Below are 23,794 nucleotides of genomic sequence, written 5' to 3' on the forward strand. Positions count from 1 at the left end.
GCCTCGTACTCAAAGAGGTAAGGATGCTATTATGGTCGTGGTGGATTGATTTTCAAAAATGGCTCACTTCGTTGCTTGTCACAAAACGGATGATGCTTGTAATGTGGCTGATTTGTATTATAAGGAGATTGTTCGTTTGCATTGAATTCCAAAGACTATTGTTTCTGATCGAGATTCCAAGTTCTTGAGTTACTTTTGGAATACATTGTGGAGAAAGGTGGGAACCAAGTTGTTGTTTAGCACTTCACATCATCCTCAAACTGATGGGCAAACAGAGGTGACAAATCGAACCTTGGGAACGCTATTGAGAGGGTTGGTAAGTAAAACGCAAAAGGATTGGGATGTCAAGCTTGCTCACGCTGAATTTGCTTATAATCGGTCTCCTACTTATGCTACTGGTCATTCTCCATTTGAGGTAGTATATGGGATTAATCCATACTTGCCCTTGGATTTAATTCCATTACCAAAAGATGAGTTGGTTCACAAGGATGCCGATGCTAAGTTAAAGTCTATGATGAAACTGCACCAACAAGTTCGTGAGCGAATTGAAGCTATTAATGCCTCTTATAAACAGAAATCAAATAAGAATCGCAAACCGAGGTTGTTTGAAGAAGGTGATTTGGTTTGGGTTTATTTAAGGAAAGAGCGTTTTCCAAGCAAACGCAAGAACAAGCTTATGCCTAGGGCTGAAGGTCCTTACAAGCTGGTTGCACGTGTGAATGATAATGCTTACAAGATTGAGCTTCCGGGAGACTATGGTGTCCATGCTACTTTCAATGTAGGTGATCTTTCACCTTATCTTGATGATGATGGCCTTGCTGAATTGAGGTCAATTCCTTTTAAAGGGGGAGGGGATGATACGGTTATGGATGAAAGTGATAGTCTTATGCTAGCAATTGGAACAAAAACTGATTTGGGATCAATGGCTCATTTTGTGTGCATGGTGACTTGGATTGAGTGAGCTCGGTATATGGTCCTTATTATCAAGGTGGTACGTTAATCAAACCGGTCCATTTAATCACATTGGTCCGCTTGTTTAAACAGATTGTACGCACTTATTATTTTTAATTGCTTTGGTTAAAGTCGGTTTGATAAAGGGATATTTGTTTAAATCCCCAATTTAAATTCAGTCATTACTTAGCTTTGATTATTGCTGTTTGTAAGGAGAGTTTTAAGCCTTTGTAACCTCCAATTTAGTGACTGAATTAGGAGGCTTTAGAGCTTGTAACTGCCAGTTTTGAAGGCTCTTAAATGGCTCTTAATTAGCCGTTTAAAGCTCTTGTAGCTGTTGGTTTATGGCTATTTATAGTCAGCTTCTTGATTGGAATAAACAACCAACTGAATGATTAAAACACTTGTTTGTTACATTTCGAATTATAGTTTATAATTCAGCCTTTTTCTTTGTTTTGGACGCGTTTCCTATTCAAAGAACTGATTGTGAGTCAATAGGTCTTGCATTCACGATCAACGAGTTAAAGGTATAGCTTGTTAATCAACTATCCTTGTTTATACAACGAGTTTTTAAACTCGTATCAGAAACTTTGCATAACGAGGTACTTGTTTAATTGCATCAAGAAGGGGATATTGACTTCAATTTTCCTAAAAGTTTCTAGCATTTCATTGTCAAGACTCTCTTTCTTAGCTTTGGAAAATCGAGAAGGGAAAGGAGGCAATTCTTTAAAACGAGAAACAACAGAATCAGATTCAGTTTTACTCTTCCCTTCATTTTCTTTTTCATTGTCCTTCACAATACCCTCAGTTTCCACTCTTTCCCCTGATCCAACTTCAGGATTGACTTCTATCTCTTTTTCAACTTCACGACTTTTCATTTTAGGTTCAGTTAACACTTTACCACTCCTAAGTGTGATAGCTTTAACATGACCATTGGGATTAGGGATTGTTTGTGATGGAAGTTTACCTGATAATTGAGTTTCAAGATTACATAAAGAAGTGCAAATCTGACCTATTTGAGTGTCTATGTGATGAAGGCGCGTGTCAGTTTTCTTTTGATACTCAATACGCTGATTATGGACTTGCCCTATTTGATTAGTTAGTTGCTTAACTAAGTCTTCTAGTGAAGGATCAGATTGGGATGGGTGATTTGGTTGACCATATTGCCTTGGTTGATTAGATTGTGGAAGTTGTGGTCTATTTCCATACCTTATATTAGGGTGGTCTTTCCAACCTTCATTATAAGTTTGTGAGTAAGGATCATATTTTCTTTGACCAGAATAACCATCTATAGCATTCACATCTTCAGATTGCAAGTCAGGACATTTATCAGTAGGATGAGACTCATTATAGCAAATTCCACAAACTCTAGCTTTAGACTCGTTACTAGCAACAATTTTAGACACGAGAGTAGTTAAGGTAGAAATTTGTTGAGCATTTTCTTGTAATTGATTCTGAATACCACTTAAATCAACTCCATTTACTCTTTTAACATCATTTCTAGTACCATGTTGTTGGGTGTTTTGAGCCATATTAGAAATTAAAGCCCTAGCTTGGGTTGGTGTTTTGTCTAGTAATGCCCCCCCACTCGAAGCATCTATCATACCCCTATCATTAGGCAATAGGTCTTCATAAAAGTACTGAATTAATAGTTGGTCACTAATCTGATGTTGGGGACATGAGGAACACAATCTCTTAAAACGTTCCTTATACTCATACAAGGACTCATTATCATGCTTCCTAATGCCACATATCTCCGTCCTGATGGATCCAATTAGACTTGCTGGAAAGTACTGTCCTAGAAAAGTTGATGCCATAACATTCCAAGTCGTAATTGATCCAGCAGGAAGATCATACAACCAATCTTTAGCCAAATCTTGCAAAGAAAAAGGAAAAGCATGCAATCTAATATGATCCTGTTCGACTCCTTCAAGATTCATAGAAGAACAAACAACCTTAAACTCTTTTAAATGTCGATGAGGATTCTCACCTGATTTCCCATAATATTTGGGAAGAAGATTAAGGAAACCTGAATTCAGTTTGAGGGGTTTGTCCAGCTCTGGAAACACAATGTACAGAGGATCATCTCTCGTATTTGGGGCTGCCATCTCCTTCAAGGTTCTTTCACCCATTTTTTGCTCCTTTTAGACTATCTTCTGTTGGTTTAACTTCCTCTGGTTTTATCTCTTCTGGTTGATCTATTTGAAACGCGTAGATTAATCTCTCTTGACTTATGCTGTTCACAAAATCGATATACTTTCTGATTCGCTTGAGTTTAGGATTAGGTGTGCCACCACTCATTCACCTGAAAAGTAAAAACTTAAAAAGTTAGTCACTATTCTCAAGAATGAATTGAATCCCTTTTACCTAGGGATCTATCCACGCTTGAGTTAGTCACTATCCACGCTTGAGTTTAGGATTAGGTGGGAATGAATTGAATCCCTTTTGCCTAGGGATCTGCACTATTTATAGTGCTAGGGTTTCTCGGGAACTGGTCCTGCATGATTGGGTGTTATGCTATGCAAGATCAAGACACGTGTCCTGCTACGTTTTTGGAGGCTTGGTTTGGACCAAGTGGGCCTCTTAATCATTTGGGCCTTGGCCCTGTGAAGTTGAGAAAAGCCCGCAGGCAAGCTTTTGGGTCTTTTTTCTGGGCTTTGATAGTACAGTCAGGTGGCATTCTTTTAGGCCACATCACTCGCCCCTCAAGGAGGATGCCCCTTGTCCCTATGGGGTAGGCTGCTTGATCGGAGGGAGCGCCACGTGTGAGGGCTTTTCAGAGCTTAGATTTTCCTTTAAAAGCTTCAGTTCCTCTTTCGTTTTTCTTTTGTTACTTCAGAGCAATTTTTTTAGAGAGAGAAAGCAAATTTCGTCCTGCCAATGATCTGCTTGTGCTTGTGCTTGCGCTTGAGTGTTCTTGGATTCGTTGTCCAGTGTTCTTGAGGGTTAAGAGGATTTGTCAAGACTTCTCATTGGTTTGATCATTTTCTGGTAAGTTCTCTATCAAAACTTTGTTTTTTGTATGCTTGTGGGACCTCTCTTGTTTATTGTTTATAGTGTTCTGTGGAGGCGTCTTGGGGGTTATGACGCCCATCTCTTTCATTCTTTTGCTAAAGTCAGACGTCCTGTCCCTTATGCAGGACGGCATGGCTCGAATTAGACAAACAGCCAACGTGCGTGCATGGGCTGCACCGCGAGAGGGGGATGATAGGGTTCCTTTTTCGAACCGTCCCAAGGAAGTAGGAGTGGAGTCCGTTCCTCCCGTAATACAGGAGACGGGGCCATAAGAACGGCACATTCTCCTAGAAGAAGGAAGAATGTGGCTTGCCGTCCCCGCGTTCCACGCGAGGATTTTGAAGATGACTCCTCTAGCTCTTCAGACGAGGAGTTTGCAAAAAACCTTCCTCCTATGGTCCGGGGGAAGGAGGACGTCAATCTATTTCCGTCAAATATCTTTCCCAGCATGAAATGGCTGAGGTACTTGAGGGAGCAGGGACGTGACTTTGAGCGTTTTCTGCTTCTGCCCCCAAGTTTTTGTAACACCCCCAATTTCCATACCTATTTAAGACTTATAGCGGAAGCATAAAATAATGAATTAAGGGTATTACCGCCACATTTAGGCTACAACCCAAATGTAAGGCTATGTTATCTATCAATAATCCAACCTTTATAATTAAACCAACATTGTCACAATTAGATAACTTAAACCAACTACCCAAAAATGTCGTTACAAACTGAATTAAATAAAACCCAACTGATTGTCTTTAGTTGATCTACGTTACTAATAACTTGCTACTAATGTGGTGAAACGGTCGCTCATGATGTGCCATGCATACCTGTAAATTGAAAATAACATATACAGAAAAGAAACCACAAATCAGTGGAAATTGAGTAAGTACTACTTCACCCTGTAAAACAATTTTCGAAAACCTTTTTCTTACTTTGGAAAACATTTTATCTTAAAACATTTCATGCACAACTAGCACGTAACAAGCACACGCACTCAGTCCATAATTAACAGTTAATTAATTACTTAGAGGTAAGAGAACAAGATAATTCCACCATAATTGTAGTTCGAGACTACCACCCTAATGGGTGTAACCACCAAAATAGGTCTTAGTCCTTAAGTGTGCACACCCCCCGGTGAGTGTTTTTAACTCAAAGGAGTAGAATAAGCCTAGGTCGTGCTAGTTAGCTCCGACTAAAATATTAAGACACGTTGTGTCGTACCACCAATATGTTCATCACCTTAGGAGATCCTGCCTAAGATGTCTTACCAACCAAGTGTATTCCACTTTACGTAGTTACTTTTTAATTAGTCCCGGCGTGATCAGACACCCATACACACATACCCATATCATATATATATGTATATATATATATATAAGCAGCTCATTTACGTATTTATTTCGACATTTATGCGAAACTATTTTCATCAGACTTCCCTTACATTATTAGAGCCAAAGGAATTTTGCTATTAACCAACTGTCAACTCCACCAACTATCTCATCATCATGATTTATATCGAATAAGCCCATAAACACGAGTAAACCATATATACTAGTTATCTTGGTTACTTCCATTGTTTATCCAACTAAAACCAACAAAATTAAACATGGCTATGATTCATGGAAGGACATATATACGAAGTGTAAAGAATCTAAATAAGGCATGGTCAAAGTTACTTTCCAAAACATGTCGTACAATCATAACACACGTAAGGCACATCAAAACCATATTTTCTTACACGGTTTAACGAAACGGTGAACATAGTAACTTACCTTATTAAGCTTAGCTTCACAAATCAAACACACGAACACTATTAGAGATCTTCCCGCTCTACGGACTCTACAAACATGTATACATCGTATATTAGTAACTATCTATCTAGGATTTCTAGTGCACTAAACTTTCGTATATTATCAATATTAGCGTCACATACCGTATAGTATGTATCTGCTAACATAATAATTCATACTGTGTATATTATAGTAATTGTTCTCTAGGTTTAAAGAGGATTTTTAAGAAGAAAACGACACAAGCAATAGTGTCAATACTAATACTCATATTTATTTTAAGAGATATGTTTACCAAAATATTAGTGCTTTTAAAAGAACAATAATAGGATAAGAGAGATCATTGTATTTTGTTTCCCATATATACACGTGGAATTTGTTCATGGCTAAGAAAATGGTAATGCCGCCAAATTATAAACATCTAGTTAAGTCAGACTATGAAATGCGACATACATATATATATATATGAACGATAGGTCAACTTTGGTTGATTACCGTACCTCTGTTTATCAACGGTTATTAGAGGGGAAAGGCCGGTTACGAAGAGAGTCGTGGGGACTATGAACCGGTGTTTTTCGTGGTGGTTTTTGATATAGTTTGATGGTGATTCGGTTGTGCCGAAAGTTGATGAGAGTTACTTCGACGTTCGACTCTTGGTTTTGTTTTCTTTGTACGGTGGTCTCAAATGGAACTTGAATAAGTATTTAGGGTTGCAAAGCTTGTAGGTGGGAAATAGAGGGTGTATTTATAAGTAGTGAAATCCAAGGGTTTACAAAGGATGAGCTGCTATTATTTAGCTTGAAATTTATGAAGTGATAACCCTTATCTTTTATTGGTTTGAATAAGTCTGCAATGGAAAATGATAAGGTGAGTTTAGTTTGATACGATTCTTTTGGTTGAGGGTAGAGGTGATAAGATCATAAGAAGCTGATCGTATTTGATTGTGCAATCTTGAGGGTTAGTTATGTAAACAACACAAGATAAGGGTGGGATAAGCTTGAGCCTAGATCAACTATAATTAGTTGGAGATTTTTCCGTAATAAGCTAGATAGTGGGGTAAGGATATTTCCAATCTAATTTAAATCCTCATAAGTTTATCAAATAGTTTATCAAAATAACCAAATCATAACTACTTATTATTATCTTTAGTAAAACACGTTTTATAAATATTAAAATAATCAAATGATAACTACTTATTGTTATCTATAGTAAAACACATTTTATAAATATTTTAGTTGACAAAGTAGGATATTATTGTAAGGTACTACTTAGTGGTAATGATAATAAATACGGGTTATTACAATCTACCCTCCTTAAGGAAAGATTCGTCCTCGAATCTTGAATCTTATTGAACTTAAACTAATATCATTATATGCCAGATAAAATAGTGCATTATTTATTTAAAAGGGTGAGAAACTAGAGTATTAAAATCCACTCTCCTTAAAGGAAGTTACGTCCCCGTAACTCTAATAAATACCTGGTCAAACAATTCAGGGTATTTCTGTCTCATGGTATCTTCTGCTTCTCAAGTAGCTTCTTCGGTTTGATGGTTCGACCATAAGACCTTTACTATTTTCACCTCCTTGTTTCTTGTTTTTCTCACTTTCTCATCTAATATTTTTATGGGTTTCTCCTCATAAGTCAAAGTCTCGTCCAATTCTACTATTTCTGGCTCAATCACATGCGACGGGTCATGGATATACTTTTTGAGTTGTGAAATGTGAAAAACGTCATGCACCTTAGACAACTCGATTGGCATGACGAGTCTATAAGCAACTTCTCCAACTCTTTCTAACACTTCATAGGGGCCAATATACCTCGGGCTAAGTTTTCCCTTTTTACCAAATCTCATAACACCTTTGGTTGGTGAAACTTTCAACAACACCTTTTCTCCTACTTCAAAGACAGCTTGGCGACGATCCTGATCAGCATATGATTTCTGTCTATCTTGTGCCGCTTTCATCCTCTCTTGAATAATTCGTACTTTCTCAACTGTGTCATGCAAATACTCAGGGCCTAGCACCACTTGGTCAGTCATATCACTCCAACATAACGGGCTTTTACATTTTCTTCCATAGAGAGCTTCATAAGGAGCCATTCCTATACTTGCATGGTGGCTATTATTATAGGAAAATTCTACTAAGTCCAATTGCTCTTCCCACGAACCTTTAAAATCGATGGCGCAGGCTCTAAGCATGTCTTCTAAGGTCTGAATGGTTCTCTCAGTCTGACCGTCTGTTGCTGGGTGAAATGCAGTACTATACTTCAATTGCGTTCCAAATGCCAAATGTACTTTCTCCCAAAAATTCGAAAGAAATCTTGCATCTCTATCAGAAACAATGCTTTCAGGTACACCATGGTGCTTCACAATATTCTTTACATACGCAGCTGCCATTTGCTCCATCGACCATGTATCTTTCATTGGAATGAACCTAGCAGTCTTGGTCAAACGATCTACTACGACCCAAATAGTGTTCTTTCCGGTTTTAGTCAGAGGTAAGGCAGTCACAAAATCCATAGATATCGAATCCCACTTCCATTTTGGAACATCTAATGGCTGAAGTAATCCCTTAGGTTTGCTTCTCTCAGCTTTTACCTTCTGGCATGTCATACATCTAGAGACAAATTCAGCGACTTCCCTCTTCATTCCAGGCCACCAGAAGTGTTGCTTGAGATCCTTATAAAGCTTGTCGCCTCCGGGGTGTACCGAATAGGGCGTGAAGTGTCCTTCTTTCATCAACTGGTTCTTTATTTCGTCACACTTCATTGGAACACACCACCGACCCTCATAGCGAATGCTACCATCATCATGCATCTTAAAAGGTCCTATTTCACCGTTCTCCATTTTAGATATCACCCTTTTTAGCTTGACATCATCAGGTTGACCACTTCTAATCTTCTCAAATATGGTAGGGGTAATAGTCATAGAATAAAGTTTTATTTCAGATTCCACCTCTCCATACTCCTTAACCTCCAAGTTCAACCTCTAGAATTCTTCACACAACTTATCCGGGAGTACCCACATAGAATTGAATGAATGACTGGATTTCCTGCTCAACGCATCCGCCACTACATTGGCTTTTCCCTCATGGTATTGTATCTCAAGGTCATAATCTTTGATAAGTTCTAGCCATCTCCTTTGCCTCATATTCAGCTCCTTCTGTGTGAAAATATACTTAAGGCTTTTATGGTCTGTGAATATCTTGCAGGTTACCCCATACAAATAGTGTCTCCATATCTTGAGTGCAAAAACGACTGCAGCTAACTCCAGGTCATGAGTAGGGTAATTTTCCTCAAACGGTTTCAATTGTCTAGAAGCATAAGCCACAACTTTACCATTTTGCATAAGAACACACCCTAAACCTTTCTTTGAAGCATCACTATAAACATCAAATCCTTCATCTCCAGATGGCAATGTCAGCACCGGGGCTGTGGTTAACCTTGTTTTCAACTCTTGAAAAGATTCTTCACATTTATCATCCCATTGAAACTTCACAGTTTTCTTCATAAGGTTGGTAAGGGGTCTCGCAATTCTCGAAAAGTCTTTCACAAACCTACGGTAATAACCAGCTAAACCCAAAAAGCTACGAATCTCAGTCACATTGGTAGGTTTAGGCCAACTCATTACAGCTTGAACCTTTGAGGGGTCTACAGAAACTCCTTCTTTTGATATGATATGACCTAAGAAAGCTACTTCCTTCTTCCAGAATTCACACTTAGATAGTTTTCCGTACAATCTTCTCTCTCTCAAAGTCTCCAAAATCACACGCAGGTGTTGTTCATGATCCTCAGGGGTCTTAGAGTATATCAAAATATCATCAATGAATACTACCACAAATTGATCAAGGTAGGGTCTAAATACACGATTCATGAGGTCCATAAAAACGGCTGGGGCATTGGTTAACCCAAATGGCATAACTGTGAACTCGTAATGGCCATACCTTGTTCTAAAAGCAGTCTTTGCTACGTCTTTTTCCGCAATTTTTAACTGATGGTATCCAGATCTCAAGTCAATCTTAGAGAAGGTTCCAGCACCCTTCAACTGGTCAAAAAGGTCATCTATACGAGGCAATGGATACTTGTTTTTGATTGTGACTTGATTTAGCTCCCTATAATCTATACATAACCTCAGGCTTCCATCCTTCTTCTTCACGAAGAGCACAGGGGCTCCCCATGGTGACACGCTTGGCCTAATATATCCCTTATTCAATAAATCTTCTATCTGATCCTTCAATTCCTTCATCTCAGCAGGGGCCATACGATAAGGTGCTTTAGAAATTGGTGCAGTTCCTGGAATCAACTCTATGGTGAACTCAACCTCTCTATCCGGGGGCATATCTGGGATATCTTCAGGAAATACATCAGGAAACTCCTTAACAACAAGAATATCACTTAATTCACTATCTTCTCTCCCCAAATCTTGAATCTGACACAGGTAGGCTTCTTGTCCTTTTCTAAGGTACTTATGCATAGCTAAGGCTGATATGATCTTCACCCCAGGTTTGGTTACAATGCCCTGGTAGGATATTCTATTCCCATTTGGACCTTTCAGAACAACCTTTTGATCATGACACTCTATCCGGGCCCTATATTTTCCCAACCAATCCATTCCCAATATGACATCCAAATCATCAAGATTGAACTCTATAAGGTCTCCTGGTAGTATAGTCCCGCTAATGTTTATTGAAACATCCTTGTAAAGTTTTCTACATGACACTACCTCCCCAGTTGGAATAGAAATTTGAGCAGAAATATGAGAAGAAGGTTCTAGACCTAACTTCTTAACTAGGGAAGATGATATGAATGAATGTGAAGCTCCAGAATCAAAAAGTACATATGCAGGAATAGAGTTTATAAGAAAAGTACCAGTCACCACATTAGCCTCTCCATTAGCCTGAGTTTGGTTCATCACAAATATCCTCCCCTTGTTACCACCATTCACATTCCCATTGCTGCTATTCGGGGTAGACAAGGTCTTGTTAGGGCCATTTTGAGCAGATTGGCTCCCTGAAGGGTTCCCTTGGTTGTTGTTGTTCCTGAAATTGTTCTGCCTCCCTTGTTGGTGCTGACCACCATTTTGCTTAGCATAACACTCGAACTCACGATGTCCCATCTTCTTGCAACCAAAGCACTGCACAGCATTTCCCTTACAATCAACTCCTGGGTGGTCCTTACTACACTGCTTGCAATAGTAGTGTCTCTCATTTCTTTTTCCGTTCCCATTCCCATACTTCTGGTTCTGCCCTTGGTTTTGGGGTTTCCCTCCATTGTTTCCTCGATAATTGTTGTTATTTCCATGGTATCCTCTACCCGAACCCTGATCACCATTGTTATACCTAGCCCTTTTATCCCCATAGCCTCCAGAATTTCCCCCATTCTGATTGTTGTTCCTCGAATCTCCCTCCTTTCTCTTACCCCTAGACTTGATTTCCTCCTCTAGCTTCTCAACTCTGTAGTGACTCGCTGCGCTAACATAAGCTTCTTGCAAGGTTTGGCATCTCAAAACAATCACAACCTTCTGGGTGTCAAAGTTCAAACCTCGAATGAATTTGTTTGCCTTAGCTCTCTCATCAGGGACCATGGTAGGTGCAAACCTAGCTAGCTCTAGGAACTTGGAATGATATTCCTGGACAGACATGTTTCTCTGCCTAAGGTTAGCAAACTCATCGAATTTCTGCATTTTGACATGTTCAGGGTAAAACCTATCCCTCATAGCATCCTTAAACGCCTCCCAGTTAAATCCATGTCCAGCAACTAGGTCATCTCGGGAGGTGGACCACCAAATATCAGCTTCTGCCTTAAGATAATAGGTTGCAGAAGGGATTCTCTCTTCCTCAGGGCACCCTATAGCCTCAAACAGTTTATCAAATTCACGGATCCAGTTTTCTAGGATACTAGGGTCCTCTTCACCTTGGAAGTAAGGTGGGTTTCTACTGGCAACTTTCTTAGCATAGTCAGGATTGTTGTTTCCATTGTTGTTGTTGTTGTTGTTCAACAAAGCAGCTCCTAAGGTTTGGGTCAGTTCTGTGAGTTGCTGAAGTCGTGCAGCCAACTCAGCATTAGTGGGAGGACAATTGTTTCTTCCTGACATGGTTATCTGCATCAAAGGATTGATGTATTCCTCAATTAATTACTTTTCTCTTCTAGTTTACGTGTACATTCAGACAATTTAATCACAGACAATTTCCACCAGACAAAATTTACAAAGATTTCCACCTCATGTAATTCAAGAAAATATCCAACACATAAAACTAATAATAATTCTCTTTATCATTTCAATAATATAATCAATTGACATTGAATATCCCAATAGGGTTTGTCCATTAATGAAAGAAAACTTAACTAAACAAGCAACAAAAAAAAAAAAAAAAAAAAAAAAAAAAAACTAATAAATTAAAATGTACCCTTGGTCAAAATAAACTATTCCTATGACTACTTCTATTCCATGAGTGGCCACATAGCCCCACTACTAAGTCTTTTCAAAATTTCACTCATCAAACTCTTCTTCGGGATCTTCTTCCTCGGGGTCTTCTTCTTCAGGGTCTTCTTCTTCAGGGTCTTCTTCTATTGGGTCTTCTTCTATTGGGAGGTTCACTCGCATATCATCTTCCACTTCATCTCTCTCACCTCCCATTCCTTCATTCTCTAACGCGAGTGGTTCCGCATCGATTACCTCCCCCATCTCATCTTCAGGTTCCCATTTTGACCAAGCCTCCATCAACCTCGTTGAGACATACTCAATGGTAAGGAACCATTGACCCTCATATCTGTATTTGGTTGGGTGAATCTCCCCTTCTTCTGTGAGAACATCATCATACATTTCCATAATTGGGATCCAAGGCTCATAACGTGGTATGGTTTTGAGTAGGACGTCTATTATTCTAGCGTGTGTGTCATAGTTGTTCAGGTCTCCTAGGAGATCTCCCCATTCTTCACAACATTCTTTTACTCTTTCTACATAGGGAGGTATGTCCTCATGTTGTCCCATCCTTAGGTTGTAGGGGTACATTGGGTGGTCCTCCATCTATCACAATAAAATAAAAACTAATCACTTACCCCCTTTATCCCATTATTAGAATTCTAAACATATAATAATCAATTATAAATCAAAATAGAAAAATTCATACAGATGTATCCAAATTTATCATCAGTAACAACCATCATTTGAAATTTTATTTTCGAGTAGGTATATGTTCAACACTCCAAACTATAATTCGACTCATGGTTATTTAACATAACTCAAAATAATTCCTAAACAAAAATTCATTTAACTTCATCTCCAAAAATAGGGCATTTACTGAGGACTTCCGTATTGTCGCTCCACATAATATCAATCTTTTCCCCGGAACAGAAAGCGCAAAAACATCCAGTTATGCTAGACAGATCTGGTAGTGGCATATCCTTTATCCCTAAGTCCTCTTCTTGGTTTCTTGTAGATGCAGAAGGGGACATAGGCTCTATTTTAATTCCTTCATATACCTCGTGTTTAACAAGTGTAACACCATATAAATCTTCTATGTATTTTACCCATACATCTTCTCCTTGTACCCAAGCATCAAACTCTTCGAGTATGTTCTCGTAATTAGGCAAAAAGGTAAGACTCATCTACAGCACAAAATACTAACGTGTAAACACATACTAAAATATAAAAATAGATAGCACATAAAAGCATGATAAACGTCGCTCAACCTCACTAACGGCTTTTTCAAGTTTTAATTCCTAATTAATTCATTTGAAGATCCTAATATTTATTTAACATTAACCAATTTAGTCCTAAAACCTATTGCTCTGCATACCAATTTGTAACACCCCCAATTTCCATACCTGTTTAAGACTTATAGCGGAAGCATAAAATAATGAATTAAGGGTATTACCGCCACATTTAGGCTACAACCCAAATGTAAGGCTATGTTATCTATCAATAATCCAACCTTTATAATTAAACCAACATTGTCACAATTAGATAACTTAAACCAACTACCCAAAAATGTCGTTAGAAACTGAATTAAATAAAACCCAACTGATTGTCTTTAGTTGATCTACGTTACTAATAACTTGCTACTAATGTGGTGAAACGGTCGCTCATGATGTGCCATGCATACCTGTAAATTGAAAATAACATATACAGAAAAGAAACCACAAATCAGTGGAAATTGAGTAAGTACTACTTCACCCTGTAAAACAATTTTCGAAAACCTTTTTCTTACTTTGGAAAACATTTTATCTTAAAACATTTCATGCACAACTAGCACGTAACAAGCACACGCACTCAGTCCATAATTAACAGTTAATTAATTACTTAGAGGTAAGAGAACAAGATAATTCCACCATAATTGTAGTTCGAGACTACCACCCTAATGGGTGTAACCACCAAAATAGGTCTTAGTCCTTAAGTGTGCACACCCCCCAGTGAGTGTTTTTAACTCAAAGGAGTAGAATAAGCCTAGGTCGTGCTAGTTAGCTCCGACTAAAATATTAAGACACGTTGTGTCGTACCACCAATATGTTCATCACCTTAGGAGATCCTGCCTAAGATGTCTTACCAACCAAGTGTATTCCACTTTACGTAGTTACTTTTTAATTAGTCCCGGCGTGATCAGACACCCATACACACATACCCATATCATATATATATGTATATATATATATATAAGCAGCTCATTTACGTATTTATTTCGACATTTATGCGAAACTATTTTCATCAGACTTCCCTTACATTATTAGAGCCAAAGGAATTTTGCTATTAACCAACTGTCAACTCCACCAACTATCTCATCATCATGATTTATATCGAATAAGCCCATAAACACGAGTAAACCATATATACTAGTTATCTTGGTTACTTCCATTGTTTATCCAACTAAAACCAACAAAATTAAACATGGCTATGATTCATGGAAGGACATATATACGAAGTGTAAAGAATCTAAATAAGGCATGGTCAAAGTTACTTTCCAAAACATGTCGTACAATCATAACACACGTAAGGCACATCAAAACCATATTTTCTTACACGGTTTAACGAAACGGTGAACATAGTAACTTACCTTATTAAGCTTAGCTTCACAAATCAAACACACGAACACTATTAGAGATCTTCCCGCTCTACGGACTCTACAAACATGTATACATCGTATATTAGTAACTATCTATCTAGGATTTCTAGTGCACTAAACTTTCGTATATTATCAATATTAGCGTCACATACCGTATAGTATGTATCTGCTAACATAATAATTCATACTGTGTATATTATAGTAATTGTTCTCTAGGTTTAAAGAGGATTTTTAAGAAGAAAACGACACAAGCAATAGTGTCAATACTAATACTCATATTTATTTTAAGAGATATGTTTACCAAAATATTAGTGCTTTTAAAAGAACAATAATAGGATAAGAGAGATCATTGTATTTTGTTTCCCATATATACACGTGGAATTTGTTCATGGCTAAGAAAATGGTAATGCCGCCAAATTATAAACATCTAGTTAAGTCAGACTATGAAATGCGACATACATATATATATATATATGAACGATAGGTCAACTTTGGTTGATTACCGTACCTCTGTTTATCAACGGTTATTAGAGGGGAAAGGCCGGTTACGAAGAGAGTCGTGGGGACTATGAACCGGTGTTTTTCGTGGTGGTTTTTGATATAGTTTGATGGTGATTCGGTTGTGCCGAAAGTTGATGAGAGTTACTTCGACGTTCGACTCTTGGTTTTGTTTTCTTTGTACGGTGGTCTCAAATGGAACTTGAATAAGTATTTAGGGTTGCAAAGCTTGTAGGTGGGAAATAGAGGGTGTATTTATAAGTAGTGAAATCCAAGGGTTTACAAAGGATGAGCTGCTATTATTTAGCTTGAAATTTATGAAGTGATAACCCTTATCTTTTATTGGTTTGAATAAGTCTGCAATGGAAAATGATAAGGTGAGTTTAGTTTGATACGATTCTTTTGGTTGAGGGTAGAGGTGATAAGATCATAAGAAGCTGATCGTATTTGATTGTGCAATCTTGAGGGTTAGTTATGTAAACAACACAAGATAAGGGTGGGATAAGCTTGAGCCTAGATCAACTATAATTAGTTGGAGATTTTGCCGTAATAAGCTAGATAGTGGGGTAAGGATATTTCCAATCTAATTTAAATCCTCATAAGTTTATCAAATAGTTTATCAAAATAACCAAATCATAACTACTTATTATTATCTTTAGTAAAACACGTTTTATAAATATTAAAATAATCAAATGATAACTACTTATTGTTATCTATAGAAAAACACATTTTATAAATATTTTAGTTGACAAAGTAGGATATTATTGTAAGGTACTACTTAGTGGTAATGATAATAAATACGGGTTATTACAGTTTTAGTCTTAGGATCCCTCGACCCCATGACTCCGTGGACTAACTCTCCCAGGGAGAGGTAGCTGTTTATACTGCTGCCTTTAGGTTGGGTCTTAGATTTCCTTTGCACCCCTTTGTGATGGGCGTTTTGGAGGGGTATGACACTGGCCTTGCTCAATTGACGCCTAACTCCTGAGCAAACGTTTTTGGTTTTATTGCCAAGTGTGCTTTGAGCGGCGTAACCCCTTCCTTTCCTGCTTTCCTTCGTCTCGTAGTCATTGCCCCTTCTTCTCGTTCTCCCCAGTGGTGGTTCACCCTTTACAGCCGTCGGGGATATAAGACGGTGGTGGGTAAGAGTTCTAGTTGGGTTTGGTGGAGGAAGAAGTGGTCTATTGTTCGAATGGAAGACCTCTCTCTTTCTAGACGTCTTTCTAGGTAGAACCGTCGGCCCCGCTATTTGTCTAAAGCTAACGCCTACCCTCGCCTCTCGTCCAGAGAGTGGGGACTAGTGAAGCCCTTGTTCCAGGCTGAGATGTATCGGTTGTCGTCAAAGAGCCATGCCTGGGTGCCTAATGCTTGGCTTCCCCATATCGGCCAGTTCACCAATCTTCGACGGAGGCTCCTAAGCCAAAACGGCCCTTCTTTAAGAAGATGGGTACGGCCGATGCTGCCACAAAGCCGTCGGTACCAAAACCGTCCGTTCCCCTAGCTGAGGGGGAGGTTCTTCCTACCCAGACGTTCATTCCTCCTCCTGAGCAAAAGGAGGTTCCTTCCCAGGTGGACACCGAAAGGGATTGTGCTGCCGGAGCAGCTGCTGACGAAGTAGCAGTCGAACAGACTGAGGCAGCTGACGCCAACACCTCGTCCAAGGAGGAAAAGGGTAAAGGCAAGGAAGCTAAGGCTCCTTTTACTGATAATGCCTCTACTTCTCCTACAGCGTCGCCAATTGGTTAGTGTTTCTGTACTTTAAATCTGTCGTGTCAAGTTGGGATTTGCACGATGTTTGATAATCTTGGCGTTTGGTTCAGTTGAGATGTTCAAGCGGATGCGGCGGGCCGAGGTAGCGAGCATCCCCCCTTCTGCCGGTTTTAGCTCAGAGGCAAAGGATAAGATCCTTGCGGACGTGTATGCGGCCATCCTTGAGGAATATGTGAGTTCACTCCCCGGGATTGACTTGGGATTCTTTGGGTCCATTCAGTCCTTCGTCCTTGATGTGAGACACTTACTCCTGGATCTCTGCAGTTATGATTATATATGTACGTTATTTTTAATTCTATGTTGTCTTTGGCAGCTTTTCATTCCTTGTGCCGAGAGTAGGAACTATCGCTTTGATATGCATAATGAGATGCTCAAGCACAAGGACCAGATCGAGAATCATGAGCAATATGCTGAGAAGACTGCCAGATTGATCAACTTGGACGCGGACAAGAAGATCAAATCCAAGACGGAAGCTCTGAAGAAGGCTGAGGAGGACGCCGAGAAGTATGAAGAGAAGTTGCTGGAGCATGAGGGGCGGCTTGTCGTGCTGAAAAAGGAGTACTCTTCCGTCTCGGAGCGGGTGACTAATTTCTCTTCCAAGGTGAACGTTCTTGAAGGTCAGCTCAAGGCCATGCAGGGAAAGATTGAGGCCGTGCGCAAGGAGGCTGCAAGCTCTTTCAAGTTGGGCAAGGAGTCCATCTTGGAGAGTGCCCAAAAGGCGTGGGATCAGTCTATGGACGGGAAGGTCTTTTCCTGGTTCAAACGTCGTATCTCCCACCAGATAGCCGTCTCAGCGGCTAGACGCCTAGGCTTAGATCCCCCTGAGTTCGTCAATGACGGGGAGGAGGACGTAGAGGAAGACGAGGTGAACTCCCCTGAAGGCCAAGACGTCCAGGACGGGAGTTCTATTGCCCCTCATCCTTGAGCGGCTTTTCTCGTAGTTGGTTTGAATGACGCCGTGGGCGTTTATAATAACTTTGGTGCCTTTTGGCATTTATTTGATTTGGTTTGTTTGCGCCTTGGGCGCTATGTATAAACAATTCATGCCGTTGTGCACTTTATTTTATTTTAATTCCACCAATTCGTTACTGATTTCTTGGGAATTCTTTCTTTGGGTCCATTTGTTGGACGAAAACCTCAGTGTTTTAGGTGATCAGCCTAATTTGAGGCGCTAATCTAGGCCACTTCTCAGGCCGTCAAACGATTAGTCTTTTTAGACGCCATCCAATGAGGAGGTCTTATGTCTGAATGTTTGCTCTTGTTTGAGTCTTTTCTTTTTTGGGCGCCTTTCGAAGAAAAGGCGTCATGTTGGATGTCTAAACCCTTTGTGTTTATTAGCACTGGGTATGTCCAAACCCTTCGTGTTTATTAGCACTGGGTATTGTTTATTTAGCAGATATTGACGCCACTATTTTAGGGATTGTTTTCTGGTGAGTTTCTTCACCCCTTAGTGTTCCTTTTTAAAGGTTCAACTGAGACTTGTATTCGTCAGATAAGTGTTCATTTACTAAATTGCTTGCTACATTCACCGCGTCTTAGGCGGGCATTTACAGGCCGTTTTGTGGGCTCTTGTACAATAGCTAGGCCGTTTTGTAGGCTCTGAGTACAATAGTTACCCTAATGATGTTCTACTTTCAGCCACTTTCTTCAATTTTGACCGCTTCTATTTGGACGGGTCTAGTTTCTTTGGCGACTTGAGGTTCATCTTCATGCTTTCATTTTCCTCTGACTTCGGCAGAATCTTGCTTCCATGCTGACGGGTTGAGGGTCGTCAGGTAACAGTCCCTAGCCTGTTGTTGATCTCCATGTATGGTGCCTATAACTCCATCATCGCACACAAACTTCAGAAGCATCAGATGGGTGACGACTACAGCCTTAATCTTGTGTAAGGTGGGTCGTCCCAAGATGACATTGTATGCAGTCAGGTCTTTAACAATTAGGAAGTCCACCTCCATCTTTTGCCCATTCTTCCTATCCCCAATTCGAACCGGCAGAGTGATGACGCCAACAGGGTGAATGATACTCCCTCCAAAACCAATGATGGGATAGTGAATTCTTTCGATGGTTTTAGGATCGTGCGCTAGGCGATTGAGGCATTCTAGACTCATTATGTCGGACGAGCTTCCCGTGTCTATTAGTATGCGTTTAACTCTCATGTTAGATATCTTGAATTCAACCACAAGGGGATCATCATGCGGCGTGGCTATCCGTCCGCCATCTGACTCACATATTTCTATCTTTGGGAATGGATCCATGGGCGCTTTGGCTGACAGCAGCACTTGTCCTAAGCGGCGAGCATAATCTTTATGTCCTCTCATGGTGGGTCCTCCAGCGGCCGGTCCTCCAGATATGACGGCTACAAATCCTCCTCGCTGTGTTGTCCCTTAGTCGGTGAGGCAGGTGACTTGTTCTTTTTGTATTGGTTTTTTCCAAAGCCATGAGCATTCTTCTGTAAGTAGTTCTTGAGGTGTCCTTTGGAGGCTAGGCCATCTAAAGCCCTCTTCAAGCTTCTACAATTCTTGATTTCATGTCCTATATCTTCATGGAACTGGCAATATAATTTGGGATCTCGAGTCTCAGCAGGAGACTTCATGGGGAAAGGTCGATCAAGGTCGTACGTTGTCCCCACGTCTTTTAGTATGGTGAGAAGATCTGTGTTGTACTCAAAATATTCCCTTTCTTGCGGTCGTTCTCTCTTGTGCCCAGGAAAGTTGGTATCATGCTCTTTTGAGAGAGCCCATGTGCCATTCACTCGTGGGGATTTTCGGTCCACTTTATCTTTCTTCCCGGAGGAGTCTGTTGTTTCTCCAATCCTTCCTTCCTTTGACGCGTTGCATATTTCTGTTGCATGGATACATGCTTCAGCCTCGTCCAGGACCTCGGCCATAGTCCTTACACTCTTCTTAACCAGGTCAAACTTGAAGGATCCCTTCTTCAATCCTCTGTTAAAATTATCAAAAGAGACGCCATCAGGCAAGTCTGGGATCTGTCCAGCCTCTAGATTGAAACGCTTCACGTAGCTTCTTAGAGACTCGTCTTTCCCTTGTTGGATCCGTCCCAAATGCATGCTTGTTTTCCTTTCTTCCTTGTGTGCCATGAACCTCGTAGAGAACAAAGTTTGTAGTTCGTTAAAAGAGGCTATTGATCCTGGGGGCAGCCGTTCAAACCATTTAGACGCTACTCCTTTGAGCGTGGCTGGGAAGTATTTGCACCAAGTGGCTTCATTGGTTCCCTGAACGTACATGTGATGGCGGTATGCGACAAGGTGCATATCGGGATCGGTGGTCCCGTCATAAGCTTCAATTGTAGGAGTTTTTACCTTGGGTTCCTTCGGGGTGTTCATGATCTCGTCAGAGAAAGGGGTACTCATGTGCCTTAACGTCAGGTTGTTGAGCCCTTGCTGAATATGATAGGTTGGTTCACGGCGGTTGGATAGCAGGCGGGGGCGCATGCTTACCCTATGGGGCGTCATCTGGGTCGGTCCACGTGTAGTGGGATAAAATGGCGGATCTTCCATCATAGGAGTGGACCCGGTGTCTGATAGTTCAGATTCAGCCTCATAATGTTCTTGATGCCTTGAGGCTGGCCGTAAGACGGCTGGTGGGCTTCCCTTAGACGATGGTCGTATGACAGGGTCCCTTTGAGGTAAGAAGGTGGGGGGGTCACGGTCGTTTCCCGAGTGCTCAGGTACAGGGATGACTCCCCTGCTTGCTTGTGGACGAGAACCTTCTCCAGCCCTCCAAACTTTGGATTTGAGCGGCATTCTGCTTATCCGATTGACGCCTAGACTGAGAGGCCTCTGCTTATCCCATTTAGCATGCCTTGGACTCAATTTTTGTTTGCAAGATGGGTTGAGTTCTTGCAATCCTTTCATTTTTCTTCGAAGTACAAAGATGGTAAGAGCAATGTGGTGGCTGATGCATTATCACGGAGATATACTTTGCTTGCTGCACTTGAAGTTCGTCTATATATTGGGCTTTGAGACCTTGAAAGACTGATGGTGACTTTGGAGTTGCATGTGAAAAATGTGCAGTTGGTGCCTATGGAGAGTACATGTTGCAAGATGGGTTTCTTTTCAAAGGCAACCGTCTTTGTATTCCCAAGCACTCAATTCGTGAGCTACTAGTCCGTGAGGCTCATGGTGGAGGGTTGGCTGGTCATTTTGGCATAGCTAAGACCTTGGAGATATTGAGGGAGCATTTCTTTTGGCCTAAAATATTGGGCGACGTAACGAACATTGTGGGTAAGTGCATGACTTGTCATATGGCCAAGAGTTCTTTCAAGCCCGGTTTGTACTCACCATTACCAGTTCTAGTTCGTCCTTGGGAAGATGTCTGCATAAAGGTTCACTGGTGAAGGAAGTCTCGCTGAGAAAGAAGAGAACAATTGAGAAGAGCGTGATTCGGCAAACGACGATGAAGCATCAACTTCGAAACCAAGGAAAAAGGTGAAGAAACAAAAGAAATATAAAGGAAAGGGGAAAATGAAATTCGGCTTCAGTGACAGTGACTGTGGTGAGGACTATATGTCGAGTGAAGGGCAAGGGTCTGAAGATGATGATGGTGCATCTCGCCACGAGCAGACTTCAAAGACCATATGAGTATCCTAGCTTGGAACTGCAGAGGTGCTACTGAGGGTGCCTCTCCTATTATTAGTTTTATTAGTAGTTTATCTTAGGCTAGTAGTGTAGACTTTATCTTCTTGCAAGAAACTAAAAGTAGTGTTAGTTCCCTAAAACGATTCTTTTCCCGTAAAGGTTATGCGGAATGTACGGGTAGTGATAGTTCGATCGATGCTATGCGAATGATGAGTGGAGATGCGTGTACCCGGATGCGACAGTTTGTAATCATCTGATCTTTCTATCGGATCATAGTCCCGTAATCTTGGAGCTTTCAAAAAAACCCTCAACCCGAAATACACCATACAAATTAGAAGCATGGTGCTTGGAGAAGGAGGAGATAAAGATGATCATATCGCAATGCTTCTAACCCCATTTTCTAATGCTGAAATAAAGAAGGCGGCTTTTAGTTCCAAGCCGCTAAAGTCTCCTGGCTCGGATGGTGTACCACCGGCTCTTATTCAACAATATTGGACCCTCGTGGGGCCGGATATCTATCAAACCTTCATAACTCTTATTCGTAAGGAGGCGAGACCGGAAGAGGTGAGCAAGTTCAGGCCAATAAGCCTGGGTAATTCGACATACAAGTTCATTTCGAAATGAATGGTGAACAGGTTGAAGGTGATAATGCCTGATATTGTTGATGACTATCAAAATGCCTTCATCCCAGGCAGATTTATGGTGGATTATTGCTTTATGGCGTCAGAGTTAATGAGTTATGTCCGTAGAAAGAAAAAGGGGAAGCAGTTTGCAGCAATCTTGAAAGTCGACCTAAGCAAGGCATACGATAGAGTTCGTTGGGATTTTGTGGAAAGTGTTTTGGTGGCTTTGAAGTTTCCGTAAGTATTGATTTACCGAATTATGCAATGTGTTTCAACTATGTCTTATTCAGTCCTTGTGAATGGGGAACCTTCAGATTCTTATGTCCCTATTTCAGGACTACGCCAGGGCGACCCTCTTTCACCTTATCTGTTTATTCTTTGTATGAAAGTATTATCAAAGAGGTTAAGAAAACTTCAAAGGTTGAAGAAAATCTCAGGTTTGAAGATTGGACATTATTCGCCAGCGTTATTGATGTGGGCCTAATTGCTTCCACCACAAGGCCCAAAGAGGTCCTAATATCCAATCAAGTCAGCTTAACTGACCCATGGCTCAAGCCCGGGAAGTAGGCTTGGACCTTGGTGTTCAAGCAACATAAAGGCACGACCCTAATTGGGAAAGCCCATGATCTCTGGCCCAGTTTATAAAAGGCCCAAGATTGACGGCCAAAAGACACGTGTCCCAAATCCCCAGGGGGGGCACGCATCCCACAGATATGGTTGAGGGATCATTTCCCGAGAAACCCTAGCCCTATAAAAGGCTCAGATCCCAAGGTAAGGGGCAATGAATTCATTCCCACCAACTTCAAACTATTTTTACTCTGCCTTCTCTCTACAAATTACTTCTCTCTCTAGCTTATACTTACTTAAGCATCGGAGGGAATATTCCTACGGGAATATTCTTGTTTTGCAGGTTGCCAGAAGTTCGTGCCAGCTCATACATGATACCTCCGAGGAATGCGTGACACGTCATTACCGTAAAAGATCCCAGAACATTTGGCGCCGTCTGTGGGCTGGTACAGTGTCATGGCTGAACTGCAATCTGGGCGCGAAAAGCACAAAGACGGATCAGGGGAAAGAGCCGGATTTCCTACCAATGAAGGGATGCTTAAAAATAAGACCAACAATCACCGTGACGTAGCACCTAGCCGGCCTGCCTCTGCAAGGTCCCTGCAGTACTTGTTGAATGATCTCCATCAGAATATTTCGGACGAATGACAAGAAAGGTCTCAGCACGTCCTCCAAAAAGAAATCACCAGGTCTCCCCACAAATCCAACCCTGAGTAGGATAACGGCAGAATGATGGAACCCTTATCAGATGATCTGGATCCACCCCTGGAAGGACGCACCCTGGAAAAAGAAAGTCAGCATGTAAGACAAGGGCGTCCGGGGAGGCGGACGAGTCTAGCCTCACGGCAGAAAAATTATGAATCTCAAGGTCATCACTCTCTCAGGATTTCTGGAAGGCGGCATGAGAACATCACTATGAGAAAAAGTGGTCGCGGC

At 40.8% G+C, this 23,794-nt stretch overlaps 2 protein-coding genes across 2 annotated transcripts; both read right to left on the reverse strand.

The window, feature by feature from the left end:
- Positions 1–1,532: 1,532 nt before the first annotated feature.
- On the reverse strand, positions 1,533–3,083 carry LOC110778070 (uncharacterized). The gene has a single exon (XM_021982631.2). It carries the CDS (start codon positions 3,081–3,083, stop codon positions 1,533–1,535), a length of 1,551 nt encoding a protein of 516 aa, XP_021838323.1.
- Positions 3,084–10,900: 7,817 nt separating this feature from the next.
- Positions 10,901–11,838, reverse strand: LOC130470004 (uncharacterized). The gene is made up of 2 exons (XM_056839557.1): positions 10,979–11,838; positions 10,901–10,907 (listed from the first exon to the last, which is right to left on the reverse strand). Exons 1-2 carry the CDS (start codon positions 11,836–11,838, stop codon positions 10,901–10,903), a joined length of 867 nt encoding a protein of 288 aa, XP_056695535.1.
- Between the last annotated feature and the right edge of the window lie 11,956 nt (positions 11,839–23,794).

The sequence above is a fragment of the Spinacia oleracea genome, chromosome 3, assembly GCF_020520425.1.
Source record: "Spinacia oleracea cultivar Varoflay chromosome 3, BTI_SOV_V1, whole genome shotgun sequence".
In the NCBI taxonomy this organism is placed as follows: Eukaryota; Viridiplantae; Streptophyta; class Magnoliopsida; order Caryophyllales; family Amaranthaceae; genus Spinacia; species Spinacia oleracea.